Genomic DNA, 25,910 nt, shown 5'->3' on the forward strand with positions numbered 1-25,910 from the left:
GATCTTTGACCTCATGACCCTAAAATCTACTCAGTTCATTGGCTCTGCAAGATGTTCTGAGTTAAATAGTAATCCATCTGTCAGTTCTAATGAGAATGCGTTCACAAGCTATTTTTGCACACATAATGAGCCCATGATCTTTGACCTTTGACCTTATGAACCAAGAATCTACTCAGTTCATTGGCTCTGCAAGTAACATACATGACCTAAGTTTGGCAGCAATCCATCAATCGGTTCTTGAGATAACGCGATCACAAGCTGTTTATGCATACATAATGAGCCCTGTGACCTTTGACCTTTAACCTCATGACCCCAAAATCGAATCAGTTCATTGGCTCTGCAAGATACATACATGACCAAAGTTTGGCAGGAATCCATCAATCGGTTCTTCAGATAACGCGATCACGAGCTGTTTTTGCATACCTAATGAGCCCTGTGACCTTTGACCTTTGACCTCATGACCCCAAAATCTAATCCGTACATCGGCTCTGCAAGATACATACATGACCAAAGTTTGGCAGGAATCCATCGATCGGTTCTTCAGATAACGCGATCACAAGAACGGGACGTACGTACGTACAGACGTACGTACGGACGGACGGACGGACAACCCGAAAACATAATGCCTCCGGCTACTTCGTAACGAGGCATAAAAATGCGACCACTTTAAATTCTTTCAAATCCAAGTTGCGTCTTCTTGCCACTTATAAATGACTTCCCTGATGCATACAATTACCATCTAAATGATATCGTTCTGTATTATAATTGTGTTTAGTTTGTAATGTCTTATTTACGTCTTGCATTTTCTTATATTGTGAATTTTTAATGTTTTGTATTTTCTACATTTGTCTGGTGCTAATGATCCAGTACACTTCTCAATGTATAAATGTTGTATGTGATTTTTTTAATGAAACAATAAATTGAATTGTACGACACTTGATTGCACCTGCGACAATTGCTCCTGCGACAATTGCTCTGCGTCAATTTCCTACACCCTCCAAATTCTGTAACTTAAACTATAGACCCAACACTATACCTAACCCAATTGCAACCCTGAAGGGGGAATACTGTAGAATTAAAAAGTCCATCTGTTTCACTTAAGCGCCTTCAAAGACCGGTTTGACTGTACATTTTGAAGAGATCCCTACCCTAAAACTGTGGTGCAGCAAACCACTCGCACCACTGTAAAAGACAAGCCCCGGGGAATAAACTTCACCATCAATTAATTAAATGTATTAAAAGTATTCGGTTTGATATAAATGCACTATAAATACATATCTCTCTATAATTACGAATCACACACAAATTTTGAAACCTCATGATTTTTGTTGCTGTATTAAAGCTTAGTAAAAACTTCACAAACAAAACATTACACTTATAAATATATATATCTCTATGTATTACAAATCACACACTTAATATCTTTTAAAGCTACACGTCAAGATGTATAATGTTCGTAAACTGACAAAATTCTCGGTTTACTATTATGCTCCGAGGACGGCAATGAACCTACACACAATGTAACATCGGTAGACATTTGAGCATTATTTTCTAGTACTGAAATGGAATGAAAGAAGAGATGAACTATGCCAGCTAATGTACCATCAGAGAACTGTGTGACACGCAGGACGCTAGTAGTGAGTTCCAAACCAATCATTTATCGTCCTCACGGCTATATTCATGTTGACAGCGACCACGGTGTGATGGAATGAAAGAAGAGATGAACTATGCCAGCTAATGCACCATCAGAGAACTGTGGGACACGCAGGATGCTAGTAGCGGGTTCCAAACCAATCATTGATCGTCTTCACGGCTATATCGATGTTTACAGCGACCATGATGTGCTGCCCACGATCAGGGATCTGGGGGGGGGGGGGTAATGGAATAGTTGGGGGATATATTATGCAAGGAAGTAATGACAGTGTTTGAATTGAATACAAGCAGTAAAATCTGTGTAAGTTTGCATTTGTGGGGGGAAAGACAGTCCAATTTGAACAAGAACATTGACATTTGACAGCAGGACGAACATTGCTCTTGTGGTCTACCGTATAAACGGCAACTAGCCCTTTCAGAACTGGGTTTTGAAAAGCTAAATTTATAATTGGCAAAAATATATATTGTTTCAATCCATTGTTCTTATAAAATGTAATGTTGCTGAAAACAAAGGACTTGGGTAGAAACTTTGTCATAAAATTGAAAAATTAGCAGAAGCTGATGAAAAACAACAATGATTTTAATCATACCTCTCAACGTGTTGTCAATTTAAGAGTTTAAAAGCCTATGTTCCTTTTTAAACTTCCTGGCATCAAATGTTATACTTGAATGGAAACAGGGCGAGCAGAAACGTTTGTTCTTTCTGCTGATGCATTTGGAATATTTCTTTTGGTTCTGAATCCAAAGTTATTGAGCCAACTCACAAAATGGGGAAATGATTGTCTGAAAAGGGCTAGAGGAGTCGTTTAGACTTTAGAAATATTTCTACAGTGCTGTCACCTCCCATATGATCTTGGTTTTAAATGTTATTCTGGAATCGAGTATCACTTGCTAAAAAAGTACCATTAAAAAAAATAATGCAGTGAAAAATTTAATTCTAATCAAACGCAATACACACTCACCCAGAACGTGCGTATCTCCACATGACCCTTGTGAGCTGAATGATTAATGACGTAGGGCTCTCCATCATACTCCATAGTAACTATCAATAACAAGAGATAATTTTGAAGATACATTTGATATATTACAGTACTTCTATTGAAGAACAGTATTCAACTCAATTTGATTCAATTCATTCCAAAATGGTTTATTAGACATGTTTTACAGCAATAAGCTGAATTGCAAATGAACATTAAAAAAAAAAATTAACATCAAAATTAACATTACATAGCAAATACAAACTGTTGTCTAATCACAACGATTATTAATACAAGTATACAGATCAAATATTCAAGCATAAAACTGAAACAAGGAATTAGTACAGGGGATTGACTTGTTTTATTTTTTGACAGGAGGAAGAAGAGAGAGAGAGGGGGGGGGGGGAAGAATTGAGGGGGCAAGGTAAAATGCTGAATATTTATCTTTTGGCCACTACATTTGAGTGATACACACTGTTTAAAAAAAATGTTGTCATAACAAAAATCCATAAATATCCTTTTGATGTTCTTGTGCATGGTGATATTAAATAATTGAAAATATATTTATTCAAAATAAAATATGGATTTTGGTAGCAATGTATTTCTTGAAGACCAACGTTTTGCTTCACTTTTGAAAATAACAACAAAACTAAAGACAAACAAACAAACAAACAACAAACAAACATAATATTAAATCTCCTTCACTTACCAGGTGCATTTTCATCAGGTGATATCATTACAGGAGAACTGTGGGCACAAACATACAGAAAGAGATCAAATAAACTGTAATATACCATTAAATTAATGATATATTAAAAGCAATTTATAATAGCTTAAATAATAGCATTTAGGGGCATAGATATGCCCTTCATTTTGGAAAATCCAAAAGACCTAATTTTAACTTCACTTACAATTCTGGTCACAGAAATTGATTTAGAACCGCTTGTCATTACATTCAGAGTTAGAACTAGTATAGTATCTTTGACTCAAACCCATAGTAGTACAACTTTGGAACCCCAAAATAAAATGAACGAAAATCTGTGAAAATGATTGCATTTCGTGACCCCCAAAACATCAATAGCTCATCTGCATATTTTCTGGTCATATAAATACAAGATTTTTTGTTGAATCTAAAAATCATTTTCACTTAATATGATAAATAAACTTGTACACTTAAGAAGAAATTTCCTCACCTGATGCACCACATTAGTTGCTGGAACTCGTCAAAGATGGTGCAATCTAGTACAGCAAAATCCTATTAAATCACAGATAACAGTACAAGTTCAACGACATGTAATAATAATTATCCTTGCTTATATAGCGCCTAACACTTACTTTATCAGAAGTCTCTAAGCGCTCTACAATAATGCAGCATAATTCATTGTAATCTACTTAACTTACCATATTCCAGTATGAAATATATGAACAATCTTTCAATAAAAGATTGTCATCATGACATGTCATCACAGAACTCTTTGCCAACAGACCTGTTTACTAATGTGTTTAAATTTATGCATGTTTCTCTCACTAAACCCTGGTTACCAGGCATTTCATTCACCTGCTATCAATAGTGGCATCTCTGTGGATGGAATACACTTTGCATACATTAGTTGTTGATATGTCGTACAAGCCTCTGGCAAGCTTTAGTTGTCAAGGAAAACTTTTGTTAAGAGTATGTAGGTTTATTATACAATATAAATCTGTCATCAAATAGTTGTCCTGCAATAAGCCAATTCATAGTTGTAGTCCGAGCATGAGCAGAGAAAGGTTATTGCAGCTTGTGAAATACATGGAGACAAAATACTGGATACGTGCTCATGAAAGTTACGGTATGTAATCATTATTCATTTATGCACAAGCAGTGCACTCCATAATACACATTTTCTAATAAAAAGATACATCTACAAGGGTTATACATGTATGTCAAATATTTCTGGCAAATTATCAATCGCCTTTTTAATTTTTGAGTTTGTGCCAGCATGTTCATCTAATTCCCTCTTCAAGCATTGGGACTTCAGAGTACTATTACCCCCCCCCCCCCACCCATCCACCTGAAACTCTCTTCTTGAAATATGCCCCAAAGGTTAATAATGCATTTTTTTTGTAATGTAACCAAATTTATGCATATGCCTTAGTGAAGTGCCTTAGTGAAGTGCCTCGATACAAATGATTTCATTCACATGTTTAAGAATAATCCTATTTCAATAGTCAGAATGCAAATTGCATATATTATGTGTTGTTAGGTAGAACAAGCCATAATGTTTGTTCTACCTAGCAACAAATACTGTATGCAATTCGCATTCTGACTATTAAGATACAATTATTTGTGAATGGGTGAATGAAATAAATTGTATCAAGGCACTTCACAAAGCGTATGCATTGATTTTGTTATATTACCAAAAAAGCCTTTAAGCCCTCTCCCTTCAAAAATAATCCCCTAGGACACCTATATCCACTGAATTAAAACAGATACCACTTACTAAGGGGTGATTATTCTGGGGTACTTTTGGGCTGGGGAGGAAATGTTCTTATAGAAGAGTATATTTGACATACCTGGATAATTCCCTTAAATACATCCGTCTTCCATGGAAACTGTATCTTCTTGGTGGTATAAGAGTGATCAGTTAAGACATCCCCTCTCACAGGGCTGAATCTTATAAAGCCATCAACTAGGGTGGGAAGTACACAAGAAGGACAGGAAGAGGTCAACACACTTCAGTTATAGCAGTGAATGTGACTGATAATAATAATGGGTTCTTGTATAGCTCTCATGTCTGTCAGACTTGACACTTCTGGCGCTCCCGATTATTACCCTGGCTTTAGCATGGCTACTATTACGGCACTCTAGCATTTCAAGGAATTCACCTGGGTAGAGTGTGGCAAATGTAGATCAATGTCTTGCCAAAGGAAATTAGTGCCGCGGCGGGACTCGAACCACAGACTTTGTGATCGACAGTCCGGTGACATATCCACTCGACCACGATGCAATACATTTTCTTAACTCGGTTGGAGAGAGAAAAACAGAAAGAGAGAGAGCGATAGAGACTGGAAGAGAGAGATATAGATAGAGAAAGATATAGATAGAGAGAGATAGAGACAGAGAGAGAGAGGGAGATAGAGAGTGTGAGAGAGAGACAGAAAGAGAGAAGTAGAAAGAGAGAGAGACAGATAGAGAGAGAGAGAGACAAGAGAGACAGTGATCGAAAGGTACAAGAAGCCATCAGATGATGAACACTGCCTCCTAGTGACCAAAGCAATATATTGTCTGTTGAGAGCAAACCTGTGTTAAATGAGATGAGTTAGCATCTTTCCATGTTTGAGAAGGTGAGGAAACACGTTTATATATTCTTGTCGTCAGAATGTATGGCCTCCAAGCACAAGTTGTAAGCACTGATTTTCTTGATATGTCACATATGAGGCAGAGTCATAACATATCAGACCAAGTTTTAATATGTAATTTTAAATAGTGGATGTGTTGGCCTGCTGTCAAGATTATGGGGGGGGGGGGGGGGGGGGGGGGGGTAGGTGTGCCCTTTACATATTCAAATTATCAAATCTAATGACAATGCTCTTTCTTTCCACATCAGATCGTAATTGGATCGCAAAATGTGTATAGTGTGTTTTTATAAAAGAGCACATACATGTTTTCGGTATATAGTAGGACAAATTTTATATGACACATGGGGGGTGTTTCACAAAGATCGTAAGTTGAACTTATCTTTAAGTTGAACTAAATAATTATGGAAAGCCGTCAGCATCATTGAGAATATTTTGTACAAATTATTTTAAAAAGCATCAAATGTTGATTCAAATCATTCATATTTTCTATTATCTTGGGAGATTTCATGTTCTTGATGTGGAACTTATGAAAAGTCTAAAATACTTGAACTTTGTTTTTTAATGTATTTCATTTTAAGGCTACAAATGGTTCTCCATAATATTTAAGTCCAACTTAGAGTTAAATTCGACTTGGAATCTTTGTGACCCCCCCCCCCCCCCCCCCCCCCCCCCCCCGGGATTGGATACTACTGTACATAGTATGTTTGGTAAACATACCCTTTTCTTGCTTGTTTGCGTGTAGTCTCAAGAACTGTTGACTCCAGAATGATGTCCTCTGGTTTCTTAACTCCATGATACAGGTGTAATCATGTAAACCTGTCAAGTAGAAAGGATTTTATATTAACCTGTTGACTACTGAATCTCTACATTGTCAATATGTTTAATACAGGAATAACCTGGTTACAGTAGGCAATGGGTTAAGCCTTCTACATTTAAAAAAAAAGAAAAACATTACACATTTTTAGTACTTTTTCTGGTGACTTTGAAAGAATTATTATCACTACAATCCTATGAACTAGATTATGAATGCATGAGAATATGGATCACTTTTAAATTCTTTTTCTTCTTTTTTTGCGGGGAGGGGGGGGGGGGTTTAACAAAAGGGGAAGGAAAAATTGAAAGAAGGCAAAAACAAAATAAAAAACAAACAGAAGTTCTTGGACGTTATTTTTTAACTTAAATTTGGTAAAACTGGTTATTCCAATCTGGATAGAGGCCATCGACACTATGTATCATATGATTTTCTCTTTACATACATAACTTAAGTTTAGAGGTGAAATTAAACCAGTTTTTATACAATAAGTTAGAGATAATTTCTTTTTCATTTCTTTTCTTTCAGTTGTTCCTGCAAGCAGTCAATGCTATGTCTTACCATATTCAGAATCCACGTCATCAGGTTTTGGTTTGATGGCAGCAGGGATATGCATTCTAAAAAGAAAAATAAGGCAAAACACTTTAAAAAAAGTTGAATGTGATTGTCACCTCTTAACTTCAAAATCTGACCAGTTTATCCTTTTGTGTGGTTATACATACTTGAACCAAGTTTGCTTAAAGTGGCCTTAATGGTTCTCATATTATCAATGTAACAAACTGTTTCCTGGGATTTCTTTTTACTCTTTTATGATCATGTGACCTTTCACCTTTGATCTCTCCAACACAAAATCTGATCAAATAATTGTTTCATGCTTATGCAAGCTTGATTCAAGTTTGGTTAAAAATCACCTGAACTAAATGGTAACAAGATATTTCTTTTTAGAGCTTTCCTTACGGCCTTTTCTGACCCTGTGACCTTCAAATCCTTGAATGAACATCCAAAATTTCTATAAAAGTTGAATTCATACTTAACCCTAGTCCCAAATTAAAAGGCATCACATCCTAGCCATTCAAATTTTCACAAATAAATCCTGCAGCAAAGGTTGCCAGAGCAATTGCTGTATCACCGTGTCGCAAGGTCACACTCACCTTTCTGATGTTCCGTAGACAGCACGTTGTATGATACCATGATGGTGAAGACATAAAGAGACAAAGGCCACCTCCCCTCCTTCCTACATTATAGAAAACAATAGCAAACAGGGGGCTGATGATGATGATTGAGAGCTTTTATAGCACACAGACATCTGTTTAAAAAAAAAACATTTGAAGGGGAGGGTTTGAAGTCACTATTTCCACATTTGGTGAAATTGGTACTTGATGCATGATTGTAAAGTGCTCTAGGCTGTCAATCTCACCAAGAAATAATAAAACAATACACTGTCACTATGTATCATGTATTACGTTATTCAAACACATATTTAAGTACATTTCAAATATTTCAAAAATAGCCAGCTACCTTATTTGATCAATTTACTTAAACAATCAAAAGTTAATGATTTTCTGATCTAAGGTATATCATAGAAAGGTTGAGTGCTGACTTTCCGAAATTTTTCAAAGTCTTCTCCCCTTGTTCATACTAACACATGTCGGTTTTAAGTCTATTTTGATTGTGTTTTTTAAAAGACTAATGCAATTGTAATTTATTCTAAAGCAGATCATATGCAATATCTATACTTGGGAATGCCATTTCATCTATCTTTGCTGTACTTGTATAAAGTACCGGTATGTTTGTTTTTACAACGTTAATCATGTTCTTATCTTTTAAATGTTATTACATGTAAGCATAAATGATGCAGCTTTGGTAGCTATTCAAATGAAATTATTTGTGCAAGCCGTGTATTGCTTGCATTAACAGATTAATAAACCATCATTGATGTGAGACGCACATATAACTTTGAATGAAAGAGTTGTATAAACAATAAAAGACATTATATTCGTGTAGTAATGCAAAGTGGGCCATCCCTCCTATCAGCTATAAAAAAAAAGTCTAATAAAAAAAGAAAAAATATCAACTTTACCAAAGTACTACATCCTAAAAAACATTTCCAAAATAAAATGGTAACTATCTATTTAAAAAATATAACCTACATAAGGCTCTACTTCCTTAAGCATTTTCATTTCATCTAAACTTTTAACATTAACACTGTACTTACCTTCCATGTTGCTAATATGATTCCTCCATCGATAGTATACACGTTGATAGCGTCACTCTTAACGATTGGGTGTTTGGTAAGGTCACTTGGTTTGATTCTCTGTTCTAGTAGTAGAGCACGTTGGCATGGACTGGAAAAGACATTGGAATATCAAAAATATTTGAAAAGGTAAATTCCAAGAATTACGGAAATACATTTCCAAAGAATTCTTTAATCATTAATAAAGAATATCATAGACCGTTAAAAAACAAATCTAAAATTAATGATATGATATATTGACTAATATGAGGTACTTTTACAACACATGGATTTCCCATCAACCATTCATCAAACTTATGAATTATTGAAATTGAAATTCTTACGGACTGACATAAAAAGTCAATTTTCAGTCATTCTGTAATAAAGCTATTTAAAATACAATAATTTATAAATATGACGAATGGTTGATACAAAAATTAACTGTTGTGAAAGTTCCTAATGTTAGTTTATATCATATAATTTTATTAAAATGTCTGAAATATAATTTTTTTCAAAACTGAAAATTCTCTGGAAATGTCATTCTGTAGCCCTTGGACTGAATTGAGCTATAACAAAATAGGTTTTTAAAGAGCAGAAATTAATAAGCCTTTAATCATCAAATTACGGTCGCTTAAGGTGTTGTATACAGTTTCATGCTGCATCTATATTCTTACAACCAATTTAACTGTATAAAGAAGGGTTTGTGCTTCGGTCATATGCCACTTATTTATTAATCATATAAAATATAAAAACACGCAAATGTTCTTCTTTCAGCTGACCCATCTTTACCTACAAAATAAAAGTGGTTTAGTTAGGGCTTCAGACATAGACCTTGAAATCCAAATATTGTAAAACCGGGAATGCTTTTGCATGCCTTAAAACTGAGTTGTTTAGACTCACAATAAGCCACAGACAATGCAAAATTATCATGCTATCAAGACAATATTTTAGAGAATTCAAGATAGAAAATGCAGATTATGCTGTTATTTTCGCGTGATAAATTTTTCGTGGTGAGCAACCCCAAAACATAATCGCGGGTTCTTAAATTCGCGTTGCACGCACTTCAGCTCGTTCAAAACAGGCATAAGAAGTCATGCTTATATATTTGCAGGTTTTGATATTCGCGAACACCAACTTTAGCGCGAAATCCGTGAAAATTAAAGCACCGCGAATATTACGTTTACAGTAATAGGATGCTTAACGTACCTGTTCTTAGCAGCCGACCCATCTTTATTGAAGAAGATGGGTGCTTGTGCATAGATGGCCAGGCATCTTAGGGAGGTGACGGGAGGAGGGTCAAGGCTGTACCATCTGACAGAGGATGAGGTGTGGAAGTGGAATGCATCGGAATGGTTGAAGCGGTGTTCAGTCTTGTTGGCGTCTGTGAAGACCAGTTGCCACTGAATGCCAAGCTTTCTGCCAAGGACAAAAATGCACATTGAGATTACTGCATGCAGTTGACAGGGAATGAAATAACACAAAAATTGTGGTGCAGTGGTTAATTCGTTTGACTCCTGCGGTTTTGTGTTCGAGAATGATGCAACCCTCCCATGCTGTAGGTGGCAAAGCCAACGATCAAAATGACCAAAACGTCGTGAGTAAGACTAATATTTTTGGTATCAGCACAAAATTTGACCCCTGATAAACTATTGCAACCTTCCCAACCAAAACTTATGAGTAAATCCCTATATCTCCAAGGTTATATAACAATTAATGCTACAGCTGATGTTTTTGTCGAATTTTTCCCATATTGAAATTGACTAAAACACTGGCGTCACTAAATGGCGCTGGGGATTTTTAATCCATTGTATTGGTGGCACGGAAGAGGCTCATGTAGCCAGAATAGACATGATTAGTACAGAGTGAGAATTTCCCTTCAAAATGTACATCATTCTAATTTAATGTAACGATTATACAGTCAAACCTGCCTTAAGCAACCGCACATCTATGAAGACACACTTTTTTGTCCATTGAAAATGTTTTCCCATTGAAAACATGTACTAAGGAAAGTGAAGAAAAAAAAAAAGAACACTTACCTATAAAGACCATTTTCTTGTCTACCTTGAGCAGTCTTTATAAACAAGTTTCACTGTACCTGGCAACCACTGAATGTCCAAGAAGATATTTCAATAATACAAAATATGTTGTTGAACTCAAGAATATGGCAGAAGAACTTACTGAATCGTCTTCTCTGTGTTGGCAGGCAGAAAAGAGAATGGGTGTTTCTTCTTGAGTAAAGTTGAGATACGTGAATTTCTCTTCTCAATACATCTGCAGATGCGAAAGGAAAGGAAAACACAATCATTGGCATTGGACGAGTTCATCGATACTACAGTTTAGAATGCCATCTATCAAATGGCACTGAAAGCTTCAACTCTTAATAAATGTATATCAATTTGATAACATTTTTTGGCTAAATAATAGCTTCACAAAGAGCTAATAAGGGCAATGCTTTACATTCTACATTACCTGCAATGTTTGATTAAGGCTATTGCTTAAGTAATACCTTTGAGGCATAAACAATGTAATGCTGGCAAAGAAAACAGTGGCTAAATAAGGGAGTGTCTGTAATCACCACTGAAAAAGATAATTCTGACAATTAATAAATCACATGTTTATGTAAAAGATTAGATCATCAAAAAAGAAAGAGCTTCTTCCTTTGATCCTCGAGTATGATTATGTCATACAGGACCAAACAGACCAACTACCCCTGACTCCTTTCACACAAAGAAAAATACTAATAATATTGCAAAGTACGAGTCGATAATAACAGTGGAGTCTTGTTCAGCGCTCATGTCTGGCACAATGTCACTTCTGGCGCTCCATTAAAATATTACCCCGGCTTCAGCAAGGATGCCATTACAGCATATCTGCCAAACTTCAAGGCAAAAATTTGGAATCCCTCAAGGCGTCACTGGGAATACAGCATTTAGTATACTTTTTACAAAAGAGAGGAATCTAGGATTCATAACATTAGCTTCAGGGCCAAAAAGTAGGTATCGTCTACCGGTATCCAAAATAAGAATGGTTGGCAGCTATGTTGCAGCCTCAAAATTTTTAAGGAATCAATTGACGCTAGTTGTATCTTACTCTTTTATGCAAGCTTTCTTCCACCTGATGTCGGCATGTAGGGAGTAGACTAGGTTGGGTTTAGTCTCCTTCTTGGTCGATGGCGTCTTGCTTGATGGCCGAGTTGCATAGCGTTGATAGAGGGGCTGCCAAAGTACACTGCAGCAAAAGATATACAAATACTCTGGTTTGACCCAATGCTTTCTATTCCACTTCATAGAGGCGTACATTAGCGGGGCTGCCAAAGTTCACTGCAGCAAAAGATCGTACCACAAAAATGCTCTGGTGTTATTGATTGACTTCTGTGCCACTTGGTTTTCAAAAAATAAACTATAAAAAGTAACAGTTTCAGTATTAAATCTTTGTCTTATTTTGGTCTAACGAAGGCCTAAAATTTTTTTTTTGTATTGCCCTTTGCGACCGACCCCAAAATCTTGAAATCTACGGTTGACTTTTTAAAAGAGTTTTATTTTTGTAACCGTTTTTTTAAAAAGAAAAACATTCAAAACTGAGAAGAGGAAGTAAAAAAAAAAAAGTAAAGATAAATGCTTTCCGACTGACCGACCCATGTTTTGACACCTACAGGGCAATACAACATCTTCCTTTTTTTAGGCCTTATGGTAGGACATAAAGGCACTCATGGATGTGACCTGCCGCCTTATGTAGTTTTTATTCACTTGAGAAAAAAAAATGCAGGTATTGTTTCAGGGGACCTAGGTCATTACTGTATGTTGATATTTATCTTGCAGGTGTATTTTTGGAAATTGGGACAAATCCAACCATGTCATGAGCACTTGATTTTGTGGTCAACTATCCTCAATGCATATAGGTCTAGGATTTTGATTACTGCAGCTTATCATACAAATAATATCATAAGACATCAAATTTTGAAACAAAGTTTAATGAAAAAATTGTACCCCTTGTGCCTTTGGGTCAATAGAAAAACTACAGTAACATTTTCTTTTATATTTTTATCATATCATATACATTGTATTACAAAAGGAGTACATACAAATTCATATATAATTAAGAATGTAACCGAAGGAACACTAGTCTATTGACAGTAAAAATTCCTTACTTATCACTGGCAAGCTCCATCCATTGTCGATTGATGCACACACAGGTCAAAAGGTCACTGGGAGGCAGGAAGCTGAATACATGTAACAGGACTTCTGTTGGCAGGCTGCAGCACAAAAAATATTAAAAAATGTATGTTTATATTATTTATGAATAGTTAAAATAGGATGATAAATTGTGATCCCAAGAAAGTATATGTATGCAAGATGGTAGGCAGCAAGCACTCATCCAATATAAAAGGTTACAATATAACCTTGTACTTCTAAACCAATATATGGTAGATGCAAATTATGATGTGGTTGTATAATTTGCTGTCGCTAATGGCACTTTCGCACCCTGCACCTAAAATGAGATTCTATTATCTTAGTTCTGTTAAATAAAATGCAAAGGAAAGGCCTACTTTAATGCCAAAATTGTGACTTTAGAGAAAATATGTATCAGGCATAGCAGAGCTAGACGTATTTAAATTCTGTAACAACACTGTTCAGGTATTTTGAAACAAAATTACAACAATCTTCGGACACAAACAAACAAGCTCTGAGTATGGGAGCATACGCATGCCATATAACTCACTCGTCCATAGTAGCCTTTCTCTTGAAGCTCCTGACTGGCTGTTGATTAAGTCTGCCCACAGGTCTCACCCCTCGTCCCCTGCCCCTTCCATTGGCTGGAAGGGGAGCAGAGGTACCCCTCTTGACTGACTGAGATGAAGAATCGAGCATTGGTTTTATTCTTGCTCCTCTTGATGGGGAGGAGGAGGATGATGATGGGGGTGATGCATCTCTGAGCCGAAGTTTTTCAAGACGAGGCATCTCTTGTGTATCTCTGTATTAAGGAGAAGTATTGACAAGAAGTGCATGTCAATGCGAATATGGGACCTGTTTCGCAAAAACTTTTTTCAATGACACATTTTCAATGACAAAGGACAAAAATTAGGGACAAATCTGCTGATAACCAATCATAAGCAAGGATTTCACTAGTTTATAACAAAAACTGTCATTTTTCACTGATGACAAGTTTTGTGAAATGGGGCCCAGGTGTCAAACTACATGTATACACAGATTACACAATATACAAAGAGTCACTAATTCAAATTTTAGAATGTAGAATGACAATTGGCATACAGCATTGCACCTGCCATGAACTTATGCTATCCGTTGTCATCAACAATTTTAGTAAGGGATGTCATGATCTGCTTTACATTACAAATTTTTAGGTTGGACAAGCCATAATGTTTGTTCTATGTAACTTACATTCTGACTTTTGATATACAATTATTTGTAACAGGTGAATGAAATAATTCATGTATGGGCAACACAAAGAGATATTTGCATCAAATTTGATCAAAATGCGAATAACTGCTTACTGACAATGTATCAGACCTACACACAAACTTTTTTGAAGGGGTCGTGCTGTATCAAATTTTTAGGATATACGATGAATGAGCCCCTGTATAAAATGTTGAAATTTTGAGGGCCTGAGTACCAGGCCCTGTTAGTGTTGGTCCCTGATCTAAATCATCATTCTGCAAATATTACTTGCAGAAATATCACAAACTGAACTCCAAATACATTTTTACATCCTTCCAATTGATTTTCAATAAGCAAAATTCATGTTTAATACGGATTTAAGATTTTGAGCTATTATTCATCAAAACTTTTGAAGTCCCATTTAAAGACCTAGGAGCTACGAGAGTATGGATGAAGACCACACATACCTGGATACTTGAGCACTTTTCTTGGGAGATGCATATCCTTGTTTCTGTTGTCTTCTGTGTTTCCCCAGATAATCAGCCAAGTCTCTCCCATGCCTGCTGGGGCTGCTGGCATCAGCCATTCTGACAAAGATAAAGCATGCCTACTATTATGAGTGTTGAATTTATTTGTCAACAAATTTCAATGGTAAGCAAATAATTACTACAAACTATCACTTCCGAGGCAATCTGGATGTAGCTTTCTTTCCAATAAAGCGAAGCTGAGGAAAGATAGCGTATCCATTCAGATCGCAGATCGAGGAAGTGATAGTTTGCCATCGCCTGGAACCAAAAGTTGATTATTTGCTTTAGATCTATATTCCACATTGGAAACATTTCACTTCTTCCATCATTTTGGAGCAACAAGTCAAACGGTGTACGATACATACAGTGCATGCAGTACTGTAAGTATACACAATGCATACAATTTTCAGTGAAAGTGCGTTGCACTGTGTAGATAGTCTTCAGTGAAAGTGCGTTGCACTGTGTAGATAATCTAGATAGTATTACTAGAGGCCTTGGTGTGTTATTACTACCGTTTTCAACTGTTTGGTCACACTTTCACTGGGTATTATTAATAAACATTCATGGAAGAATCCTGGATCGATGAACAGGCTTAGACCTACAAGTAGTACAACATCGTGTATTAGAGTCTAAGTTTTAAAGACTGCTATATTTTTGGCTTTTTCGTTCAACAGAAAATATCCATCAAATAAAGCACTACCATCATGAATATTTATCCTTTATAATCTTGAAAGATCAATGCAATTCAGTGATGTAGGCATGTAGCTTGTTAACTCATTCATATTGATGTTCAACTGTCCGCATAGTCGCATACACAACCTGTCCGAAAACATAACTCCAACGAACTCGACTGACGCGACGCGTGATGATGCAGCCCCAACGGAAAGAGACACATGGGTGAACGCCCAACGCTCGGGTGGCTTGCGGCGAGGGCGAGCTCGGCTGCTAGCTACGCCTACTACCCGGGTTACTTGACTAAGAATTTGCAGTTTATTATCACCACCATGGCACATCATTACTACCTCATTCGCACCACATTTAAAACATCCATCACTACAGTAGGTCTACTGTGACATTTTCAATTCATATTTCAGACCTAGAACATAAACTTACTTCGATTCATCGGCTTGTCTTCTTAGTTTGATTTGACAGCGTCTACATCTCCAGGCACACTCACAATGATTGACATTTATAATTATAAAATCTTTTCAATTTCAATATTATAACAAGTAATCTCATATATTCAAAAACACGAAATATATTTAAATAATTTATTCTATAATTTTTATTTTTTGTAAAGAAATTCACATTGATTAAACATGGCATTTTTACAAAGTTTTATGTGTCCGGAAATACCTCCTTTAATTAATTGCATTGCAAATTCACACAAAATAATCCTCCCATTGCATTGCCATTACAAGAGCAGCTACCAGAACATAAATTACTTATTTACTTACTTACTTTTGCGTTCATTCCTTTGCTATTCATCATGACTGACACAAAGCAAGATATTGCAGATCCTGCTGATGGAAAAAATGTCCAAGATTTAACACAGTTTGTGAGTATCTAAGAACAAAATCTAAGTTTGGAAAACCAACAAACAACAACTCGCTGAAATTTGAAAACAGTAAACAGTGCAGTGCCAGCGCCAGCAGTGCAGTGCCGTGGTGAATAATTTAAGAATAAACTGAACATGATTATGATTCATAATAATGTTTGTTGTGGACTACGAGTTGACACTGTTATTAGTGTTAAAGTTTTATTCATTGGATTTCAGTCTTCTGTTTTTAAAATTAAATTTAACTAAAAAAATGAAAGCAATAAAAAACTGGTGAGGTCTAGATAGGCACATTCATGGGGCACTAGAGGGCGCTTTGCGCGCGTACGAAAATCTGAATGGCCTTGCTGCGGTGGGTCGGCAATAATCAGCCCATAACTTGGAGATGGGAGGGTGGAAGGATATATCTTTTTTATAATGTTATCTGGTCTTACCCTTAACCATCCTATGTAATGTTTAATCTATGTAGAAATAACATGCGAGTACGATAAGAGAAACATCGGGCCCATTACTGATGCAACTTTTAAAATATTAGCCTAGAAATGACCACCAAACGGAAAAAATTGAAATTTTTTCCCGACAAATCTTCATAAAATCTGATTTATAAACAAATCACATCTAGGTACACTAATACAAATACGATTTTCTGAAAATTCAGGTGTGATTTTTTAAGTTTCTTTCAAGTATATTTCTGCGCATTGCAGCGCCAATGTTCTTCACTGCTTCAAAATCACCCTTGAAATTTTTTTTTCGCGCACGAAAAAATGGTCGAAAACAAAATGTCAAATGAAGAAATAAACAAGCTTTTGTATAGACTAGTTATAAGAGTTCTACCGAGGTTTCTTTGTCGATTTAATTTATTATATAGTCTCAATTAGAATTCAGAATTATCTCACTGAAAAGTTAAGAAACGGACGATGTTCTCGATCGTAGTTATTTTCATTTTGCCAGCAGCCGATCTAGCGTTGTTTGGGCAAAAAGCTAGGCCGCTGCCTTCCCATCGCAAACCTTTCCGAGTCCCGCTAAAATGGCGCGCTGCGGAGTTCCGAAGCTGCGTTGGTATCGCTGCAAACTCTCAGCCGGCTAGCTCCCCAAGACGGACCATTCGCGGTATGGCGAGATTGTGTGTGTGAGGTACGATTTTGGATTCAAGAACGCACGTAATGCAACCGTGCGCGTCATATTCAGCTGTCGAATGTCTACGACCAATTTTACATGTACGATTTTTAGTACAGATACTTGGTCAGTTTTCTTCTTATATCTTTGGTTTTACAACATTTAAAAATATAATTTCTTCAAATTTGCTCCTGACTCGGTTCAGACTAATTGTGTGATGTGTTTTCAAGTCAATTTTTTGAATATATTTTTTTGCATGAATTTGCCTAGTCTAGATCTACACTCAGTAGGTCTACTGTAGGCGGGTGAGGGTACTATTAACGAATACACGTAAAGCATAGCGTTTTTTCGAAATTGAGCGTGCACGTCGTGCGTGAGAGCGTTTTCAGACCCCTTGCAATATGTGACGTCGTGCATAATGCGTGACATTTGGTAGCTCTGCAGTACTAGGGACGTTAGTCCAAGAAAAAGGATCGTCCGCATAAACGAGGATCGTCTTCATAAAGGCAGACAGACACGTCCTAAAAAAATGAGGATCGTCCGCATTTTCGCAGACGATTCTTATAATCTTATTTCCAATCCGCGCCTTGGCAATGCGAAAACGGATAGTGCAATGATCCTCCTTGATGCACTTTATTAGGGTGTCGCGCACCCGATGTTGTGTGCTAAAATACTTCCCGTAGAGATTGCACGCATCCCTATTAACTTAATCCCTATGCTAGGCACATTCATGGGGCACTAGAGGGCGCTTTGCGCGCGTACGAAAATCTGAATGGCCTTGCTGCGGTGGGTCGGCAATAATCAGCCCAAAACTTGGATATGGGAGTGTGGAAGGATATATCTTTTTTATAATGTTATCTTGTCTTACCCTTAACCATCCTATGTTTTAGCTATGTAGAAATAACATGCGAGTGCGATAAGAGAAACATCGGGCCCATTACTGATGCAACTTTTAAAATATTAGCCTAGAAATGACCACCAAACGGAAAAAATTGACATTTTTTCCCGACAAATCTTCATAAAATCTGATTTATAAACAAGTCACATCTAGGTACACTAATACAAATACGATTTTCTGAAAATTCAGGTATTATTTTTCAGGCCTTAAATTAATCGACGGCCATCGACGGCCAGGCCGTCGATGCCCCTATGACTGGCCGCGGTGCCCTCCCAAAAAAAGATATATTCACGGCCAAAAAGGCCGTGCCCTTTTTTTCAAACTGGCCGACGTGCCTTTTTTTCCAACTGGACGTGCCCTTTTTATTTTAAATTTGCGCACAAAAAACCACCAATTGCGCCCATAATCATCTAAAACTAGACGGCAAGACGCAAGTGTTTTCCGTGAAAATGCGCCCATAAATTATTAGAACAGTAAAAATACACGAATCACGAACAGTTTGCCGCCCACGAGCTCTCTTCTAGCTTCGTATTTAGTGCTTTAATAAGGCGCAAGTGCTGTGAAAATGCGCCCTTTGTTATTATATAGGCAATCCGCTAGCGCACGTACGTACGTACGTTCATATTATGCGATCGCATGATATGCATATGGTGCATGCTGTTGACGCACGCACGTACGTACAAATCGAAGGCCAGGATCAAGAAAACAAATCGTCAAATGGAGAAATAAACAAGCATTCAAATAGTCATTAGAGATCTGTCGAGGTTTGTTTGTAGGCCTAGTTTATTATTTTATCTCAAATAGAATTTAGAATTATCTTATTAATAAGTTAAGAACATCTACGATGTTCTCGATCGTAGTTACTCTCATTTTGCCACCTGCCGACCTCGCTTCAAAAAGCTACCCCGCCAGCTTCCCAAGACGAACGTTTCGAGTCCCGGTAAAATTCCGAGGGTGCATCGGTTTCGCTGGCAAACTTCCAGCCCGACAGCTTCCCACCAAAAGTGGCGAGAGTGTGTGTGCGAGGAACGATTTTGGTTTCGTGAATGCACGTTACGCAACTGAGCTGAGCGTGTCACTTTCAGCTGTCGAATGTAGTATAAGGACATTTTTACATCTTATTTCATTAGTTAGGCCTAGATCTATGTAGACCTTTCTATACAACAGTTAAAAAGATAATTTCTTCAAATTTGCTCCTACTACCGAGAGAATGGCGGAAGGTTTGTGTGTGAGGTGCGATTTTGATTTTGAATACCCGGCCCGGTAAACTTGCCAATTAAGTCTTTCTGACTTTCGATGTTTGTGAAATTGACAATTTATTTATTCATTTGCTCATCAATATTTTTAGTTACTTTAAAATACTGTTTAATGTGCAAGTTTGATGTTCTTAATCAATCTTTCCTGTTCATATTGTTAAGATTAAAAAGTTATTAAATTGATCGTTCGATCTATTCACATTATGAAATTAACATTTGTAGACTCTCTTTGAACTTATGATTAGATAAGCGGCCTATCTGTTTTTGGAAAATTGCCCCTTGCTCTGGTAAATTCCCGTGGCAAAGGGCAACTTAAAAAAAAAATTGCCCCTTGCTCCTGGCTGCTAAATCTAAGGCTTGCGGGCCGCCGCCTTGTTTGCAGGCGCATAGCCAGAGTTTGGTGTTTGGGGGGGCACATACATGTAATCGATCGAGGTAAAAAAAAGGGGTCTACAAAATTTCAACCGATCCTGGAAATTTTAGGGGGGGCATGTGCCCCCCCCCCCCCGGGTGGCTACGCGCCTGCTTGTTTGTATGTACCGTAGACCTCTATACATTCTGTGAAGAAGCTGGTGCTAAAAGTCATGGGAAATTGATCCTGCACAAGTTTCATAAAATACACATGACATCTAACAAAAATAGAATCAATTTTTTTGGCCTCATACTCGATGCCCTTTTTGTAAAATATTTTGGCCTCGATGCCCTTTTTGTAAAAATATTTTGGCCTTGGTGCCCTTAAAAATATGAGGTACTCGAGGCCAAACTGGCCTTGCCCTAAAAATGACGAAATTTAAGGCCTGATTTTTTAAGTTTCTTTCAAGTATATTTCTGCGCATCGCAGCGCCAATGTTCTTCACTGCTTCAAAATCACCCTTGAATTTTTTTTGTTGCAACGAATTTGTTACAAGGTCCGCGAGTGTTCCCCGTTCCTTGCGTGTTGAAAGTTTGGTAATACATAGTTTACATTGACTCGCGCACGAAAAAATGGTCGAAAACAAAATGTCAAATGAAGAAATAAACAACCTTTTGTATAGTTATAAGAGTTCGACCGAGGTTTCTTTGTCGATTTAATTTATTATATAGTGTCAATTAGAATTCAGAATTATCTCACTGAAAAGTTAAGAAACCGACGATGTTTTCGATCGTAGTTACTTTCATTTTGCCAGCAGCCGATCTAGCGTTGTTTGGGCAAAAAGCTAGGCCGCTGCCTTCCCACCTCGAACCTTTCCGAGTCCCGCTAAAATGGAGCTCTGCGGAGCTCCGAAGCTGCATTGGTATCGCTGCAAACTCTCAGCCGGCCAGCTCCCCACGACGGACCATTCGCGGTATGGCGAGAGTGTGTGTGTGAGGTATGATTTTGGATTCGAGAACGCATGTAATGCAACCGTGCGCGTCATTTTCAGCTGTCGAATGTATACGACCAATTTTACATGTACGATTTTTAGTACATATACTTGGGCAGTTTTCTTCTTATATCTTTGGTTTTACAACATTTAAAAATATAATTTCTTCAAATTTGCTCCTGACTCGGTTCAGACTCGGTTCAGACTAATTGTCTGATGTGTTTTCAAGTCAATTTTTTGAATATATTTTTTTGCATGAATTTGCCTACCTATGCATTCTACGTGCATTGCGTGACCGTGAAAATTGGTCAATGATTTTATGAAAAAATTTGAAATTCAAACCTTTAGGCCTCGTGATCCTGAAGGTGAAACTCAATAAATGAGGTGTCATATGAAAGAGCAGGTTTTTCTCCATATTTCCCAAGGGGGGGGGGGGGGCACCCCCAAAATTAGCCCCAAGGGATCATTTGGCACAACAGTTTGAAAATACTCTTCCCACATATTTGGAATCAACTAATTAGGGAGGCGGGAGCTCCGCTCAGTCCAAACCATGGTTACATCGCGTAACATATGCGCGTATTGTGAATGAAAGTATGGATAGCTGTTCGCACAATAAACCTGGAAGTGAATACACGTTATAGTCAATGGCAATATCACGGAGACAACGTGCACGTTGTCTCCGTGATATTGCCATTGACTGTAACGTGTATTCACTTCCAGGTTTATTGTGCGAACGGCTAGCCATACTAGTCAATGGCACATATCGCGGAGACAACGTGGCTCAAGCTGCAAGTTGCGCATAACATGCGTACGCTATGCATACGCTTGCATATTGCGCTATACAGCTGTTTGGCTAAATTTAGCAAAACAACATAGCTCTGCGTGTACGTCTTTTTCGTCGATTCTGGCCAAATCAATATGAATATTGCAGCGTTCTGGAGGGGCTGTATCTTTTGATAGAAACATCGGTGAGACTTGAAATTTGAAATGTAATATTCTGTTTACATTTTTTATTCAAATATCAAACAAAAATGGTGAAAAACAATCCCATATTGAAAATTGAAAAATCGTTCAGACACCCTAACTTTACATTGACTTTGAACAGAGACTTTCACGTTATGAACGATCAATCCTCGGTAAGATGGACAACCCGTAAAAGTAGACGTGAACTGGGGGTATTTTATTACGCGGAATCCGTTTTTCACATTGCCAGCGTGCGGATCAGGAAATCTACATCTTACATATGAGATTTTGATCTGATACTAAGTAATACTAGAGTGATACTGATAGAGATTTACTAACCTTCCACGTGTTCCTGGTGATAATTAGTTAAGGTGATATTTACATTACAAATCGCTGACATGCAAAGACATACAATATACAGGGAAAAAAAAAGGTTTTGGCATTACCAATTCAATACTTTATGATAATAGTGATTAGTTTTGTAAACAAAGGAGCACGCACAGAGTTTGCTTAAATTAGCAAACCCTATGCACGCGTGCCTTTTTACACTTATTATCGCTAAACGTGGATTCACAAAAAAAAACTGGAAACAGTTATTGTTAGAATATTTTTTGTCTCTTTACTTTATTCAGGTGCAACAACTTTTGGAGCAAATGCAGAACAACTTCCAGTCAATGTCTGACCGCATCATAGGCAGAAATATCCTTTCAGAACCGTTTGTCTACCACCTCTTTTATGTGTTGTTTTTATCTTCTCTCAGTCTCTTTTGAGGAAAAATAGTCTCGGCCTATACTATGTCTATGCATATATCTTTAACACTTAAAAGAAGTTCTAGAACTTATTTCATATTCCATGATCTGACATACCCTAGATCTATCACTGTTACAAAATATATATACCGCCCGGTATGTTTTTTAAAATATTTTTTAAAATGAATTATACAAAATTAAAACATTAAAAATGAAAAAGTCCACAATGCAAGATAAAACTGTTACATGAGAAATGTCCATAAATAATTTCATTACTTTTTCAGCCACAATCCCCATAACATTATAATTTAAGGTACCAGGTACACTTTTACACGATATTAATGTGGTAGTTTTTATGATCAGCTTGGTTGTTTTCCTTGACTGCCATGGATCTGCACTAGATGAGATGGGAAACCGCATCGATGACCTTGAGAAGAGTGTTGCTGACCTCATGATGCAGGCTGGAGTCGACGAGTCAGAGAAAGCCGACAAGTAGACTCCAACCACTCCTAACCCACCCACCCACCATGGCAATATCATGGCAGGATCCTTTCCTTTGAATCATTTGATGTTGGTTTGAATTTTATATTCCAAAAACACTCTTTGGGTTTAGGTACTTTCAATATTGAAATTTGATCAAAGGATGCAAAAACAGTAATTTCCTTTTGTTTTACAGACAGAAAATTTGATCACCCTATCTTCATTTCTAACTTTTTTCATTCAATTGATATTGAGAAAAAAAAGAGTGTACCCTCTTTGCAGTTTCTAAAAGTGAAAAGATTTCATTTATAAATGGTAAAACCTCTGTTCACATCTATCAATACATTTAAATGGAAGATTCTGTCCTTAGCAAACGGTAGACTATATTCATCTTGATGTTCTTCCAGATGAAAGATATGAAAAGTGTCCTTCAACAATTCAGCTATGTAATGTTTCATGTGTTTGTTGCTACATGTAGAACATGTGATATTTTGTACATTTTCTTTTTATATTCCTCTATAAACATTCTTTTTTAGATCATTTAGAGTGAGCGTATTGTATAAGTTATAGAAATTAAAATCCTGCCCTCAAAATTACCAAAAATGAAATAGCAAGGACAAGATGCAACAAGTTTGGTGCAATATTTCCTTTGTTTTTTTTTCCATGTGTCATAATTGACTGTATTGGAAAGAGACTGCCGTATTGTCATACAACTTAATGCATGTAACAATTCAGTGACCATCACATCAATTTATTAACATGGTCAACATATAAATCATGGGTTAAGTGCCTCAAATTTCTCCCTTCTACAAATTAAGCATGGAGCCAGGGACTGTAAATTAGTCCAAGGGCTTTCGAGGCAGTATATGAGGATATTATGTACCCTGAATTTTGACCTGTAAACAAAGGAATTTGGTTGTGCTTCAAATTGCAACATGTAGGTTACTCAAGTCTTAATGAATATGAAATATCTTTTCATATCACAGTAGAAAATTTGTTTGCTTCTTTAATTACGTGTAATGTATTTATTAATATAGGACTTTCTAGGTGCTACATGTATGTTAATGTTGATATTGCTTTAAATATAATTAGAGAAATATTGAAAGTAATTTCCCAGTCGTTAAAGTGTTATGGCAACAGTTTACTTAAAGAATTCAATAAATAGGCAAAGAAATAAGAATAGAATACAACAAAAATGTACATCCCTTCAATTTTGATCCATAGATACATGTACAGCGATACTATTAACTAAATATATAAATAAAAAATATTTTGGTATCAAGCCATACAAATGTTTTCAAAAAGTACATTGTAACTCAAATAATATTAGCTCATGCTTAAACTGTAGTCTATATATTCAAGTAATTCTTACTTAATAGTCAATAGAGTAGTGGAAACCTAGCAAAAGAAATAGTATTCTATTGCAAGGCCCCTGATAAGTCATCAAAGACATCTATTCTGAATACAATTTTTGAATTTTGTTTGCTGCTCTATGTGCTACTGTATAAAATGTAGGCTCCCGTGGTATGGCTTCATTATTATGATGTACATTTTGCTTTGCCAATGTCTGTTTTTATTATCCACAGACCTGTAAGATAATGTATAAAATGTAATTAAAATATCATGAATAACTTACAAATGGAAAGTCATGTTTGGAAGATATGCTCATGAATATCCATTGACAAAATGACATGTACAAATGCATTACATGGTTATGGATTACATGGAACTACAAAGAAACATCCAACATTAGAAAGCAAATCAAGAGAACACAATAATATATAGTTATATTTCTTCTTATAATCAGTTCAGTTTTTAATGCAAGCGTCTCTCTGGTAGAGCATGTTAAATAGTTATATTTTTGATGGGCAAGGCCTTATTGTCAATTTATAAGGTCTGTTTGTCATCATAATTGTGCTTTATTTCTTTGTTTTCATGCATGTGAATATATATTCTCCAGTTTTGTAGAAAATGAACTAATTAGGAACATTTTTTTTAGTGCTACATGTACATGTATTTGGTTTAATATTTTTCTCTAAACTACAGCTTTCTTCTACATGTGTATGACTTGTTAGTTTGACAGTTTGAATATTTATCTTGATGCATGTTCATAGAAACATCATGTAAATTCTTTAATTTGAAAAGAAATGCATGATTTTGAAATAGAGGAAGAGAATAAATTCTTTTGCTGTGAACATTCAGTTTTTGATTCTTACAATTTAAGTGTGTGCGTGTGTGTGTGTGTGTGGGGGGGGGGGGGGGGATGAGGAAAATATAGAGAAGGGAATGGTATTTTAAAAAGAAAATAAAGAGAAAGTGTAGATGAGAGAGGGGCTAAGAGGGAGGTTTAGATGAGAAATTATGAGAGAGGGTAACGTCAGACCGAGTTGGAAAGATGGAAGGTTACAAGAAAAAGTTGACATGAGAAAGTAGATCAGTGATGAAAATAATGTAAAGGAGAGGTGATATCAGGGTAGATATGAGAGAGAGATGGAGAGGCTGTAAAAGAGGGATAGAGGATGTTGGTGGTGAAGAGATGTACATGTAATGGAGCCGTTACATCAAAAAGTAGATTAGAAAAAGTAGAGTAGATTGGTAAGATGGAGAAATG

The 25,910-nt window shown here is 36.6% G+C and overlaps 2 protein-coding genes across 3 annotated transcripts; one reads left to right on the forward strand and one right to left on the reverse strand.

The window, feature by feature from the left end:
• Positions 1 to 1,369: 1,369 nt before the first annotated feature.
• Positions 1,370 to 16,103, reverse strand: LOC591037 (F-box only protein 15). 2 transcript variants are annotated; one of them, XM_030975733.1, is made up of 16 exons: positions 16,050 to 16,103; positions 14,877 to 15,016; positions 13,733 to 13,984; positions 13,161 to 13,265; positions 12,104 to 12,241; positions 11,192 to 11,284; positions 10,220 to 10,429; positions 8,996 to 9,125; positions 7,932 to 8,014; positions 7,342 to 7,397; positions 6,687 to 6,785; positions 5,184 to 5,299; positions 3,824 to 3,885; positions 3,340 to 3,377; positions 2,616 to 2,695; positions 1,370 to 1,862 (listed from the first exon to the last, which is right to left on the reverse strand). In XM_030975733.1, exons 2-16 carry the CDS (start codon positions 14,993 to 14,995, stop codon positions 1,773 to 1,775), a joined length of 1,671 nt encoding a protein of 556 aa, XP_030831593.1. In that variant the 5' UTR covers positions 14,996 to 15,016; positions 16,050 to 16,103; the 3' UTR covers positions 1,370 to 1,772. The 2 variants fall into 2 exon arrangements, with proteins under 2 accessions (XP_030831593.1, XP_011673491.2); XM_011675189.2 differs by having other exon boundaries at positions 14,877 to 14,996; positions 16,050 to 16,102.
• Positions 16,104 to 16,324: 221 nt separating this feature from the next.
• On the forward strand, positions 16,325 to 25,496 carry LOC100889068 (heat shock factor-binding protein 1). Its single transcript, XM_030975686.1, has 3 exons — positions 16,325 to 16,494; positions 22,703 to 22,769; positions 23,218 to 25,496. Exons 1-3 carry the CDS (start codon positions 16,426 to 16,428, stop codon positions 23,313 to 23,315), a joined length of 234 nt encoding a protein of 77 aa, XP_030831546.1. The 5' UTR covers positions 16,325 to 16,425; the 3' UTR covers positions 23,316 to 25,496.
• The last annotated feature ends 414 nt before the right edge of the window (positions 25,497 to 25,910 follow it).

Source organism: Strongylocentrotus purpuratus, unplaced genomic scaffold (assembly GCF_000002235.5).
Source record: "Strongylocentrotus purpuratus isolate Spur 01 unplaced genomic scaffold, Spur_5.0 spur5_scaffold_8, whole genome shotgun sequence".
Classification (NCBI taxonomy): Eukaryota; Metazoa; Echinodermata; class Echinoidea; order Camarodonta; family Strongylocentrotidae; genus Strongylocentrotus; species Strongylocentrotus purpuratus.